This window comes from Xiphophorus maculatus, chromosome 2 (assembly GCF_002775205.1).
Source record: "Xiphophorus maculatus strain JP 163 A chromosome 2, X_maculatus-5.0-male, whole genome shotgun sequence".
NCBI lineage: Eukaryota > Metazoa > Chordata > Actinopteri > Cyprinodontiformes > Poeciliidae > Xiphophorus > Xiphophorus maculatus.
The window spans coordinates 8,470,379-8,485,810 of NC_036444.1; the positions used below are offsets into that span (position 1 = coordinate 8,470,379).

At 37.9% G+C, this 15,432-nt stretch overlaps 1 protein-coding gene across 8 annotated transcripts in view; it reads left to right on the top strand.

Moving 5' to 3' along the window:
- LOC102225212 (multiple epidermal growth factor-like domains protein 11) overlaps positions 1-15,432 on the top strand; it is a 112,340-nt gene that overhangs the window by 78,902 nt on the left and 18,006 nt on the right. For all 8 annotated transcript variants that reach the window (XM_023326426.1, XM_023326447.1, XM_023326473.1 and 5 more), the window contains 4 exons: positions 3,049-3,169; positions 9,622-9,785; positions 9,902-10,004; positions 14,309-14,455. In XM_023326426.1, coding sequence (XP_023182194.1) covers positions 3,049-3,169; positions 9,622-9,785; positions 9,902-10,004; positions 14,309-14,455 — 535 coding nt within the window. The remainder of the gene's footprint in view (positions 1-3,048; positions 3,170-9,621; positions 9,786-9,901; positions 10,005-14,308; positions 14,456-15,432) is intronic.

Consider the following 15,432-nt stretch of genomic DNA (forward strand, 5'->3'; position numbering starts at 1 on the left):
AAAGAAATGTTCAAAAAGTCATTGGCAGCCTTGCTAGGCTTTAGATCAAATTATGTGTGCTAGTGTTAAAAGCTGCGCAAATTTCTACAACAGTACAAAAATCAAGGTTGACCAGTAATATTGTGACAAGTGTGTAAGGTGTGGAGTGACTACATAAGTTATAAAGTGTCATCACTTGGGTCTTTGAACATTGGTTATAGTGTTATCACTGATAATCATTGCTTTTTCTGGCAACCTGACCTATTTCTCTTTCTCTTGCACAGAGTCAGGAGTCAAAATCTGTACAATGAGAGTCTACACAATCTCTCTTGTGTAAACTTTGGAGTGACAGCACTTGACTTGAAAACCATAAAAGAGATTAATGCCTCAGTTATTAATGCTTTTTCTGGAATATTTTTTGTTTTTTTCCATCACGTTCTGAATTCTTCTGTTGCAGTGGGAGACCTGTCTCCCCAGATCATTTGATCTATAGTAGCAACACTACTGCAGTAGGACATAATTAGCATAAACTGCACAATTTTGAACTCCACAGTGTAAACAGACTCAACTTTGGTCCAGGAGCTCATAAAAAGGTTTCTAGAGGAAAAAAAACTTTTGTGGTCAAATAGTTGACATTCACCTACCAGTTTTTTCTAAAGGCTCTAGTTACTAACTTTAAGCTATGTTATATAGCTTAAAGTTAGTCTTTGGCTGCTCTCGTGCCAAAGACTGACAGCCTGTGTGTTAATTCAAATTCAGACCCCTATCCCTCCCCTCTTTGAACAAATGTGAATCAGACGACTAATGAGAGTAGTGTCTTTCCACTCTGGAGAGCAGGCCAAGTGGTCTGGTTACTGCACCATGAGGGGGAAACCACATGGAATCCATGTGGCCATTTGTGGCTGGGTATCATTTTATCCTTGAGTCCAGTCACCAATAAATTGCCTTTTCTCTGAGGAAGGGCTACAGCCTAAAACCTCCGACCCATCCCCCCACACCCGCTATCTAACTTCCCCCCCTGCCAGCCGCTCAAACTTCTTCACGCTTAACAACTGCAACGGAACTGCTATTGTTAGCAGTCTCGAAGCTGTCACTTTCAGCAGAACAAAGGTTATTGCAACCGATTGATAAAAATTTCATTCACAGACAGACGCTTTTATGTGGTGTACGAGGGAGCGACTTTATAAGATGTGTGTTCTGCCCCTGGCGTCCACTGGCACATCTCCTCCTGCCTCCTGTTTAAGCTGAGTTCAAAATGATAATGAGAGCAGTGAGCAGCCAGCAGTCCCCCAGCACTCTGGTGAGCAAAGCAAGATCCACTCAGGACTCCTCTGGGCCTCTAATTGGAACTCTAAATCATTGTGTCACCTGTCACTCAATGCATGGTTTTGAAAGGGAGACTGTGGGAGCCCGTACAGTGGCTGTGATCTCCAGCTGAGGGAGGGACGAGACTAGTTGAGGTGGGCTGCTCTCAGTCTGTAAAGCAGAAAAAAAAACTCTAATGAAGCTTGCAGAGGACATAGAATGAGTACTTTATGTCCTTTACCAAATAATTTCTCTAATGCAAGAAGAAGAAACTTAAGGATATTAGTGCTGATCTTTTATTGGTGTTCTCATTAATAGAAGTGTGTCAAGTGTGCCAGCAGTGTGTCACAGATAAGTATAAGATTATGTTCTTCCCCTAGTGGAATCTAGCTGTTTGGCTTTTAGTCCATTGTTTCCTATTTTCACTGTGGGCCAAAATCTCTTGCATTGACATTCTCACCACTCGTAACCCCCACGGTGTTCCTAATGAAGATGTAGACAGTTTTGCTTTCTCCTTTCCACTTCGGGTCATCACTGCAAGTTTTACAATGTACACTTTGGACACGGGCGATACTAGGCAAATAAAAAAACAAACGAGAAAAGAAATCTAATAAGTTTTTCATAATTACTTGGGGTAATTTTTTTTCCTTTGACTTTTCATGAACATTTATGAATTTGTCTAATTTTTACTTTGTGCTTATTTAGTCACTCTTTTTCCAAGTCAAGCATTTCAAGTTTGATACCTCAAAATAAAATTCCACATATAGAGACACAGGTATGGAATGTCTTGTTGGAGCATGTCAAAAAAACAAAAGATTGGCATCCAGAAAGTTATTGTTGCATGCACAAATTATGTTAATTCTATATCTTTCATGATTTAGTAATAAAATAAATTAGAAGACAAATGGATCCTCCAACCAGACCTTATATCCAACATCAGGGTCTAACCATACATATGCACTTCTGGAAGAATGGTCAAAACTTCCCTTAAGCACACTTGTAAAACTAGTGCAATCCTTTTCCAGAAGAGAAGAAGCTGTTATAGCTGCATGGGATGCCACTTTCTGTTTATGTCTTACTGTATTTCAATAACCAGAACTTATATTTGCTTTATTGCAACATACAACAGCTGTTTACATCCTGGTGATCTCTTGATTTGGTTTGGGTCAGCATGTGGGGTATTAAACATTTCTTTGCAGAGTATGTCAGGAGATACACTATATCCTCCACTGGTCATGGCACAAGACAAAGACGGCAACTTATGTAACAGGAAGTGTACTGAGAACAGAACTAGTTGTACTAATGAAGTGAAGAGGGGAAGATTGAAGATTTAATCATTGCTTGCCTGCTGAGGGATGGATGAGAAGTGTGGATTCCCAGGCCTTTGGAGTCTTGCCAGGCTCACAGTTGAAAAGCGATGAGACTTGTATAAAGAGAGATGTGGGGGAAAATTGAGAGATGGGGTGATGTAGGAAAGCAAAAAGCATGGCTGGGGGAAGGTGCTGTCAGAATATATAGAGTGGGTAATTGGAAGCTTAAAAATTATTGCTTGCAAGTGGTCAAGTGTGGTCTTTCCCTTTTACCTTTACTTTAAATTTACAGTTGGCTTGCTCATTTGCTTTGCACATAATACAGTATGATCAGCCTGGGTAAACAGTTAACCCAGGTAACCCTCTTTGTCCTGCTGCCTCTAACTGTTTATAATAGTTTATTTATTTATTTGTTTTGCCTGACTTGCCTGAATTAGCATTATTTCCTCCACAGGGGGAGGACTGTGCCACAGTGTGTCCACCTGGTCTATTTGGGCCAAGCTGCATGTCCACCTGCTCCTGCCACAACCAAGCATCTTGCTCTCCAGTCGACGGCTCCTGCATCTGCAGAGAAGGTAGAGAACAATAAACTTTTGATTGATGATGTTAACAAGCCTTGTTTTGATGTAAAAGATGCTTTGCTGACTTTAAAACTTCATCTCAGGTTTACTAGTCAAATTAATAAACATTCACACACACAAAGCATTTTATGTGCAAAGACTGAATCCTAGTGCAATTAGTTGTTTTCTTGAAAGAAAATCTCATACATTTGCCATTCCCACACTCATATTTTAATAAATAAGTTTTAACTCCTGTTTTTGAATGATGCAATACTTAAGCCTGAGGTGTCTAATACTAATTCTCAGCTCCCCCAACTGTATTCTACATATTTTTCCTACTCCCGCACACATTATTCAGTAAAATGGGTCAGCAGCACATCAGCTCTTCATCAAGCTGTAGCCCATTCATGTCAGCCAGGTGTGTTTAAGTGTAGAAATGTAAGACATGAAGAACTGGAGGGGAAAGTACTGCTGTAAGTTACATTTTCCTAGAGACAAAATCATAAATTGTAAAAAAAAAAGGCCTGACTTATTTAGCTGAATGGTCTTGAAGACATAAAATATTTTAGAATTGTCAACAGCCTAAGTATACAACTTCTAGGATTTTTAGGTTGAGATTCCATTAATGACATCACTTCATAATTTAATGTATATATAGTGGCAATGGAAAGGGATCACACCACTTCCACTTTTTCACATTTAGCTTCATAACATAGCACAATATACTCTCTGCTTCACAGATAGATTATAAAGTAACTACTTAATAAGTGAGTGGAGACAGACGATAAATGGCTGTGTCAACAAAGGTGTTCTCAGTGTTACAATTGATAATTGAATACTCAATCAATCTGTGGACCATACTTAAAACTAATGAGGATTTAATAATTAAGTTAAGAAAACATGCCAGGACAAATACTCCACTAACATATCAAAAATATTGTTGCACTGCTATTTTTATTTATTTATTTTATTTTACTGGTCAAAAGACCATCCTCTTTGTCAGCACGTCTTATAAAAGGGCACATTTCATCATCTTTTGGTGCTAGAAAACTTACAAATCTTGACAGTACTCACATTAATAATTGACAAAAAGCCTTTTCACTGTTTTATTGAAGCAGATTGATAAATTTATAACACACTTTTTTGACACAACAATGTACTTTATAGATATTCCTTTCTAAAACAGAATCTCCACTAGCATATTGTGGATTGATGATGTATCAAATGGAACAGTAGAGCATGACAGCCTATATTGTTGTAGCCGATGACAACAACCAAGCTGTTTTGTCAACAAGAATATGCCAAATCAATGAGTCACACTGACAGCTAGCATGAAGGGCCATGTCAGAAACAAGGTCTTGTTTCTATAAATCATCCTGCTGTCTGTCATTATAATAGTCTTTAGTTTATATTATAATTTAGTAAATTTATAAGCTAATGTTTTATCTGCTATATTCATGAAATATTACTTATATTTAAATGGTATTTTACAAATGTAGCTACTGTATGTTCAATGCATTTATCCATTTTAGACAATGTTTTGTATTTATTTAGCCTTTATTTAACCAGAAAGTTGCCACTGAGCTAAAAATCTATTTTTGAAGGCAGACCTGAAATTAAAGTTAAAACTTAATCATTGGAGTATTGGAGTGTGACTGCACTGCACAATCATAGCACACAACAGGGAGACCTCATTTCTTCAATCTGTTACTTTTAGTGTCTCCATTTTTAAATATCATTCATTTATATTAATAATTGAGAACAAAACAAAAACTCACATTAAAAAAGCACAGCATTAAAACAGACCACACATAAGAAATGGCGTTGAATACACATTGGAGCCAAGCACCAAAACATCAGACCGATTCTCAGGGAAGAGCTGCTTTAACAGATGTCATATTTTGTTAGAGAAAACACTTGCTGGAGGATACTTTTTTTTAAAGTTAAAAATAACTACAGTAGAATGTGGCTGCAAACGTTGTTAAATCATCAATATTAATGGCACAATGAGTCTTGTAACGACTGTTCCCAGTGAACACTAACACAGGATGGAAAACAGCAAAGCAAAAATGAGATTATAAAGTGTAAAAAAGTCTGCCAAACACAAAAACGAATTTACAACAGTTGACACAGTATTGTAATGCAGATACAAGCAGTCACTGACACATTAGAGCATCAGTCTGTTAACACACTCTGTTTTGTTACAGAAAGCGTGATAATTTTGCAAAGTACTACTTCTTAGGTGGAAAAACATTATGAAAAGGAACTTTGCTAAATAAGCATTATTATAAACCATACGTCATATAATGAGTGTTTCAAATGAACTGAAACATCGTTTATAAAACAGCAGTGCAGGTCAGAGTAAGAGGTTTCACCAAGCTGAGAAAATTACTTGGCACCAAATTACTCACTCTTCAACAAATTCAGCAATAATAAATTTAATCATCTATTTGTCATATTACCAGCCATACTTTGGCTTTCATAACACTCAAGCAATTTAGATGGCGACGAGCTGAAATGTCTCTTATCCAAAAGGACTTCATTCAAAGAGTTCAATTTGCTTACCATCTGTCTTATTACTAGATCTTCATCCAGAACTTGTTTCTTTACAAACTATTTAGTCTTCTATTAATTCAGCATCTCTGACTAAAAACTCAGTAGCTCTTGCTGTTCCATTTATATTTGTGACAATGTCATCAGACTTCCAAGCGCACCTGGTACCAAATCTCTCTTTTCTGGAATTTTAATCATGGAGCATTTAAGAGAAACTGAGTTCCCAGTTAATTAGATGCTAGGACTAGGTTGCTATGGAAAATTATATCCTGTGGTCATAACATTGTCATTTTAATTGTTATGTGCAGTATTTACATATTTATCAACTTCATCATGTATTCATCAACATTGAATTGAATATTATTATCATGAGCTCCAAACACAACAGTATTGAAAAGGAAAATGTGAGAAAATTGCATGTCCCTTAAATATAATTGAAATTTTGTCAAAAGACAGTTTCATAAAGCGTTTTGCTCATAACCTTATCATATATGTGGTATTTTTTTTCCACCATCATTTGTACACATACAATAATGTTAATTTTCCTAAAATCTTCCAGCCACCTTTAAATATGTTTGATAGCTTTTAAGTTCTAAATGTTAAAATTAATTTTGTGGCAATCTATGTATTTTATGCCAGTACTTTGTTTTAGAAGTGTTAATTTAAAATAAATGGAAATGCATAGATGTCTTCAGTCTGGCAACTGTATTGTGTAAAGTGCAAGCATCTATAATGACATTCTGACATTGTGACATTTTAGGAATGCAGCACAAAAGCCATATGCAATGTTAAATGTTACAGTATCATTTCTTATACAGTATGATTGATAGATGAAAAAATGAATGAAATGTCTCCCTCTCAATGTTGCGTGGCCCGACCCTGTTTGGTTGTAAGACTGGATTAAGATTAGTAAGATCCTCTTATATTGTTGAGGTTTTGTTGGTACTGTGATGATCTTTATTCTGAGTTTTAACCTTTATTCTTGAATAAACAATTTTCAGAAAGATGATGGCCATAGAACAAAAATCAGTTGTTTGATGAGAATAGAAGTAATGATGTGAAGTCACTAAATCTAAGCCCAGTTTAACATTTTTGAGAGATAGCTGATCACTGTCATCAATCACTTAATGTACTAATATTTTTGTAAGACTGATATTTGTCTCTCCGGTAGCCTTAGAGATTTTAAAAATGAGTGCCAGAGCACATTGGAACAGTTCTGATAGCCCATAGTGGCCCAACGTAGGTTGTTATCCATCTCTGATAAACATAACTATCAGACTGTGATGAGAATTTCTGCATCACATGTCACCGTAATTTTGATATATCTTCAGATTTCAAACCCATTCATCCATCTATCTATTTTCTTTACCCACTTAATTCTTGCAAAGGGGCTGGTGCCTCTCCATAGCAGTCAACAAGTGAGACTTGGGGTAAACTTTGGACAGTTCACCAAAATATAAAGTGGAATTACTAACAAACACTCTCAAAAATTATTGGCGCTATCAAAGAACAAAAACCTAAAATGCATACTGTTGATGGTAGGAATAAGAAGCTAATTTTTTTTCCTGAGTTTCCTTATCTGTAACCTCACCCTCTTTAAGCTTCAAAATACCATAGAAATAAAAAAAAAATCTTAGAGGTTTTTAAAAATGTATCTATTGAAATTCAAATGTTTACATAACGGCTTCTGTGTCTTTAATTAATTTGCTTAAGGGTTTTGGCCTCAGTTGCCATACGATCTATGCTAAAAATGGCCAAAAGCCAAACACGGTATCCATCAAAAAAATTAATCTGATTATAAAACCATGCACATGCACACTAGAAAGCATTTACCACTTTATAAATCACTGCTATACTTCAACATTTCCATACACTGAGCCATGTTTTTTCATGGTCACCAATGGCAACCATTGAGAAAAGAGTAAAGAAGAGCAATTTCACCCAGGCAGAAATCACTGTGTTGATGCATAAGGTGTAGTTTTGGTTGCCATGACATAACAAATAAAAGGAACACACTGCCACCAGCATTTTAGGAGGCCGATGGCATGCTCAATAGTTAAGTGCCCGCGGGAGTGAACGGTATTAATGCGCACTTCCTCTGCGTTCTGGGATTCTGGAAGGGGGGTTGGGAGCCAACGCCTGAGGGGCTAGTACTGTCCCCTATAGCCTATAGCGGAAGAGAGCATCAGTACATCAGGCCAGAATCTTTTTACTTTGCTTCCTAATTGTCCCATTTGCAAAGTCTTCCACGATGCACTCTGCCAACGCATCCATCGCACAGATTTACACAAATTTTACCACTGTATTTATATATTTACAACAATCAGTCTGATCCCTTCACACGTTTCACACCTTTCCTGTATTAATCTGTCATTCTCATCACCCTGATGATCATCCGGGAGAGGAATACGATGGAAAAAAAACATTGATGACATTGTGTGGACTTTGATTTACGATTTAAGTTGGCTTATAGGTCTTTTTTAATTTGAAAGGCCTATTATTTTGTTTTAGCCATGCCTCACCAGCAGAAGCATAAATAACACTGCTGTTTTGAATGCTTATGATAAAGTTGATCTATGATTAATATTTGATATGGAGGGAAATTAAATGTCTGCAAGGAATCATGATGCAGTGTGGCTTCCATTCCCCACCTCACCATCTGCATCGCCAGTTTCCCCTGTCTTTGAAATGAGTGTATGTGTGGATTAGACTTTGTGTGAGGGACCGCACATTCTCCTGTCAAGTTTTTTTTATTTTTTTATTTTTACAGATCTTAAACTTTGCATGTTAAGTGATATATAGCAGATTCAGGTCCCATTTTGTGCTTACACAATATTTAAAATTGAGACCCTTGATTATTTTGTTATGGCAAGCTTCTGATAATGCCCAACATTTAAGATAAATAGATGTATATATTTTAAAGCCAAACCTGAAATACACTGCTGTGTTATATGACATTATGAAAAGGTGCCACTTTCATCTGTTCAAACAGCTGTATGCAAATGTAAACAACATACTGTTCATCCTGTTTAAACGAGTTCTGTGTCCCATACATGACCACGTGTTGGTGCAAAATGTTAGTATAAACCCCAGATCAAAAGTAGACTCCCTTTTAAAGATGCTTCTTAAAATTGGTAAGAAAGTGTTAATATTCATTGTAAAACAAGTTGTTCACTAACAGGGCAAGAATAAAAAAAGTTGAAAGTAAATTACATTTGTAAATGCACCAAGAAACAGACATTTTTGGAAACATGTTCTGAGGTCTGATGAAACTAAAACTTGAGTCTTTGGCCATAGTGACCACTGACCAGAGCAGTTAGAGTAAAAAAGGAGGAGGCTCATGAGCCTGCGAACATAATCTCAAGAATGTTATTTAGCAACATTATGTTGTTTGGATGTTTTGCTACAGGAAAAATGATACAGCTGCCATATGTAGCAACATATTAAGACAGTCTTTCAAATGACTATGGCAATAAACATGCAGCCAAATTAATTACTAAGTAGCATAGAGGCAAAAAAAGTATTTTTTTCCAATTTCGAAGTCCTGATTTCAGTGCCATAGAAAATTTGTAGGCAGAGCTAAAAAATGTGTGAGTAATATGGCCAACAAGACTGTTAGGAGGACTGGGCCACAACTCAAGCTATTCTCAAAGCTGTCAGAAGATTAGTGACTGACATCCGAAAAGTTCAACCATCAAAAAAACTTTTAAAAAATTAGCTCAGGATTCTGCCATTTAGCCAGTATTATTATTATTTATTATTTTTTCCACATTTTTATTCTTATGTTTGAGATAAGATACAATAATAAGATTTTGGTTTCTTATTCAAAATCTCTGCATGTTTTTTAAATACATCTTTAATAAACACATTAATTTTTTTCTTTTTTTTCTTCTTGGATGCCTCTTCTGTTCCAGGCTGGCAGGGTGTGGACTGCTCCATTCCTTGCTCCAGCGGTACGTGGGGTCTGGGCTGCAACCAAACATGCTTATGCAGCAACGGCGCTGCATGTGACCCTGTGGACGGCACCTGTGCTTGTTCTCCTGGCTGGAGAGGGGAGCACTGTCACGAGTCCTGCCCTGTAAGTGCAATTTCTATGAGAAAGCGATACAAATCTTTCCCACTCCTCATCAACATGTACCAGCTGCAAAGTGTTCTGCTTGAGAGCTGTAATGCTGAAGCTACTGTCGTTGTCAGGACGGCACCTATGGGCTGGACTGCCGTGAGCGGTGCGATTGTAGTCATGCTGATGGCTGCGACCCTGTGAGTGGCTTCTGTCGCTGCTACCCAGGATGGACCGGTCAGTGCTGCTTCCTCACAAATCAAAAGAAGCTCAAAGTTTATCTGTTAATTAGCCTCATTAGCACAATATCAAAGACATCAGATGCTCCTCAAAGACACAGATCTACACCAACAACAAATATACAGGAGCATTCATGGTTTGTGTTATTCTGTGTATATACAGGGTTTCTAAGCAGAGTTTTATTAATGAATTGGTTAGTTTGCTTTGTTATTTAGCCAGTGCCATAGAAGGATCAAGGATGCTAAGACTTGAGCTCTAAGTTAATTATTTTTGGCTCCAACAATTGGTGCTGGCATGCCAACAAGCTTTTATTACAACTAATATTATTTTTTTACAGCCCAGCAGAACAAACTTAGCCAACTTAAGTAAATATTTAGGCCAGGACTCCTTTAAATCTTCTGGCATTGATGGTGAAATTTGTTTAGAGTCCAGACCTAGATAAGCCAAGAAACAAGGATGTGAAACAAAGCAGTATTTGTGTACATCTAGCACTCCCTGAAAACCTATTGCAATTACTCTGTCTTTTTTTTTTTTGATAAGACTCATACTGCGGCCTAACTTGAAATGTTTTTTTTTTTAAATGGTATTTTTCAGTGAAAACTAAACTCAGCCTTTAAACCACTACTCAGACACAGAAATTCACTATTCACTATAGAGTTCAGGTCTGTGTGTTTTGCCTTGCAACTTCTAAACTTTTCTCACATTGGGAAACATTACAACAGATAAGCAAGGCTCAGCACATTTACTTACAAAAAAAAAGACACGTTTTTTACATCACAACAAAAGCAACATTTTATGATAAAGTCTCACCCTAGAGTTTAATTCTTAGTGGCATTGAAATAATTATATTATCTTGAGATGAAACCAATCAGAGTAAAGAGGAAATGTCAAAAAATGAGTCATTTGTGAAGAAAGTTTCACTGCAAGCAGAAAATTAGTTGAACAAGGTTTTGTATTTCTATTTACAATTATATACAATTATGTTCAAAACACTTGCTCATCCTATCAACTTAACACTGCACAGATTTTTTATAAGGTAAAGCAAATTGCATTTAATTTAATTAGCATAATTTCTTTGCCATTTCCTAACTTCTAAGCTTTAAAATAATTTCCTAAAAAAGGTAATTTAGGATTACATGCCTTTACATACATTGTGCTGAGTTGCAGAAGCTAAATGCAGTATACACACTGTTTAAGTTGCTTGAGTTATTCTTTTTATTGTCAACAACCCCTAAATAAAAATGTGAGTTTTTTGTGGGGGGTTTTTTTCAACTTAGTCATCACCTAAATGTGATAATGGAATAGTAGAGGATTTATTTCTGTTACAAACACATATTTTTATTGATGTACGCAGCCTATGGCTCTCATCATTAAAATAATTTGCACTCTTGGAAAGAGCTGTTAAAGGAGATTGTGAATGACAGAGCAAGGGTGAAGAACATTCTGCTCTGAAATTATATGTTGTTTCTGAATGTCAAATACTAATTAAGGTCCCAGTTCTCGATTCCAGGTAGACAGAGGAAATCAGAGAAGGGGAAAAATTCAGGAGAAAAGGTCAAGCCTGTGAGCCCCCTGCAGCCCACTCCATTCAGCCTCCTGAGCTTCGGGCATTTATTCCAGGAAACAATGTGGGTTTATTAGCTGCGAGAATGAAGACGACAAAATGGGCCTCTCATGCTCTGAATCCTGCACAGGTCGGGACCATCTGTCAGCCTTAATTGAGTCACCAGGGTGCAGGGCTGTGGGCAGTGTGCAACTCAGTGGGTCACACAAACATGTGCACGCACACACTTGAACGGCGAAGGAGAGGACTTTGTGGGATTCGATACAGTACAGTCATTTGAGTCAGGGATAGAATAAAATGCCTATTTATGGAAAGTCTAATGCTTTTTATATATATATATAAACAAACTTTGTCTTATTCGTGGTTCTGCTCAATTCAGAGTTGGTGTAGGTTTCTACAGTTAAGTTGCTGTTAGTTATAATGTCTGGGAATGGGATGAAGCTTGACAGTTGTATATGCATAAATTCATCAGTTGGCAGATCTACATGGTTGTTGCTGACATTAGCAAATGTACATTTGAAGTCTGTTTTAACTAAGAAGACACTTATGGTGAAAATATGCTACTATGTAAAATAGTACTTTTACCTTTATTTGTATATAACTTTTGTCAGTACAGTGCCTTGTAAAAGTATTTATTGAACTGAAACTTGACCATCACAAATCTAATGTAATTCATTGGGATTCTATGTGAAAAGAAACACAAAGGACCTCATAATTCCAAAGTAGAGTGAAAATCACACTGACCTACAAAAATCTCTTTCTAAAAAAGTCTGGTGTGCATTATGTATTTGGCCCCCTTTCCTCTAATGCCCCTAAACAGAAGTCAATGCAACAAACTGCCTTCAAAAATCATCCAAATAGATTAAATAGTGTAACATTTATGTGACGTTGTCTCAGTGTAAATACGGTTTTTCTGTGAAGGCGTCATTAATGAACAAAAACCATCATGAGGATCGAGAAACACAAACAGTTTTCAACATCTCAAATAATACTGTAGAGTTGACAATCTGAAGGTTGAAACTTATGGAACAGCTGCAAGTTTAAACAGAAACGGCCGGAAGGCCCAGACTCTGGTGGGGGTGCAGAGATCCACAGTTCATTTGGAAGAATCTGTGTCCAGTACAACTATATGTAGTCCACTATAAATGACTTTTACAGAAAAGTGAAAAGAATTTTTAAAAAAGTTGAAAGAAAGTAGTAAGAAGAAGATATTTTGAAAGAGCAGCAGGAAAAACTTTTCACCTTTAGGTGCGAGAACTGGTTGAAATATACTTTGAAAGCTTTCAATTGCAAGTAAAACAAAATGGTTCAAAAATGTATTGACTCATGGGGATTGTTGTGTAATTTTACTTCCACTTCTCAATTTTGTGCTACCTTGTTTTGGTCATAACATAAAATTCCACTAAAGTACACTGAAATTTGTTGTTGCAACGTAACAAAATGTTTAACTTTTCAAAGGATATGAATAATTTTACAAGGCACTGTTTACCAGAGCAGGAAGAAAGACAGAGTCTATGTGTGTGAGCAAGAGTTAAATGAAAAAAAAGAGCAGTCGCACCGCTAACAATTTTTTAGCAAAAGCCCTCAGTTCAAGTTTCCTTCACTCTTTCTTTCAGGCATGCAAAGCCCCTCTGTTTGTCACCATTACTCTGAGAAAAACGATGCTCTGTCTGCATTCATTTTCCCACAGTGAAGGCAGTCACAGTTTTTTATTCTGGCTGGCCCAGAATAACGCATGCCTTGCTTTCCTTTTGATGTCCACAGCTCTGCTCATGTCTAAATCACCCCCCTCATTCCATCAGCACTAACATTTCCTCTCCTCTTACTCCTCCATGCCTGCCCTAAAGTGCCGTGGTTACAGTATAACATGGCTCCCAAGAGTTTAGTCCAGGTTTAATTCAAAGGTTGTGCGCCGAGGCCGCTTTAATGGCTACACCTTCTTCTGATATTCTTATTCAAAGGAAATTTCAAATGAGATTCGAACATGACTGTTTGAGAGTTTGGGTATGTCTGTGTGAGCGCGTGCGTGCAACTGCACTTACATAAAGTGTATCACTCTTTAAGAAGCTACATGTCTGTATGTAGCACAGTACGTGCAACTTTCTCCTTTCATCTCACTTTTCTAAGAGGCTGAGAGAAAAGACGCTGTTGCTCTGATGGATGTGCTAATGCATTCATGTGCACACCGAGAACCCTGTGTGGATGCCGTGTTTTCTTTTTTTTTTTTATTTTGCAATTGTTGGTTGGAGCTGCACCAAACACACTGTGACACTTCCAGTCTGTGCTCTTGTAGCCTGAGTACCTCCCTTCAGCTCTGTACACAACCCCAGCTTTGCTGAAAGAGAATGAGAGACAAGCCGGGGCTCTCTGGAGGCCCAACCCTGTTAATCAACACAGTGCACTGGCAAGGAGCCCCAGTCAGATCAAATATAAAATACATTTGGAAAGGAGAAATGGAGTGTGAGAGATGGGCTGGGTTTGAAAAAAAACACACACACACGCCCACGCCCACACACACACACTTCAAACTGGATGCTTTATTCAGGACTAAAATCATTTGAGGATCCATGGTGATTGAATAACCTCACAGATCTGTTAATATCAGGCATTGTGAATGCTGTCCCTGTTAACGATGTGTTTTTACAGATGGCTATTTAGAATGTTGCAGCAAACCAGGGTTTTTTTTCCCTCATATTTTGCATCCGCTGAATATTCGTTTTGTTTAATGTGCCTGCAGGAATCCACTGCGATAGCGTGTGCCCACAAGGCTTCTGGGGACCCAACTGTTCAGTCAGCTGTTCCTGTCAGAACGGAGGGTCCTGCTCTCCTGAGGACGGCACATGTGTGTGCGCACCTGGATACAGAGGGACTTCGTGCAAAAGAAGTGAGCCTCCTCCTCTATAAAAAAGGCAACCTCTCTTGATCCAAGGCTTTGAGCGATAACTGGCTGGCGCTGAGAGCTGCAGCGGTAACAAACTCCATCACAGCGCTGACCTTGTTTTGATCTTTGAAGAATTGTTAAAGGTTGAGCCAACTGAGGAGAGGCACTCAGCTGTCGGTCAGAGCGGCTTGAGTGTAAATCCTTCATCACAGCTATCGCTTAATCACAGTGTCTTTTTCCCTATGGCATCCCTCAAACACACCCACACACACGCACACACACGTAAATACGTGCACGCCCCTCGTCCTCCTACACCGTCCTTAACAACCAGCTCACAGTGGGAGACTCGGTCCTTGCCTGAGGCTCATCAGTGGGCATGCTTACTGGGAGCGCCCGCTCTGCTGGCTGGGAAAAAAAAGGGGGGGGGTGGGGAGGGTTTCTGTCTGAAGCCGCTCTCAAGTGAGGAGCTTACTGATTGGGAGCGAAATTCACAACCACAAACCTGTAAACATCAATTTGAGTGGAAAATAAGAGAGAAGCTTAAACAAGCTGCATGCATTGTGCGTTTGTGTGTGTTTGCCCCTCGAGCAAAATAATCACTCAGACAAATTCAATATTTACCCAAGTAATTTACTCATCAGGTAAAACGATTACAACTCGCAATCTGCGTGTGTAGGCATGCAGGGGTGTGTGTGTGCTTTTTTTAATTTCATTTGAGACATCACATGGTTCTCCAGAGCTTGGTAATATGCTATACACCTGTTCCCTGAAATATGTTACAATTAACACCTAATGGCTTGTCATATCTGTGACTTCGTTATCAGTTTTTAACAGGTTTCTATTTAGCTAGGAGCTGATTCTCTCCTGAGAATATCTACGCTGGAGGAAAAATTTTCCCCAATTCACTATAAAAACAGTGTTTGTTGAAAACTGTCTCACATTAATTCTACAAACATAATTATTTTAAAGCGGAAGTAATG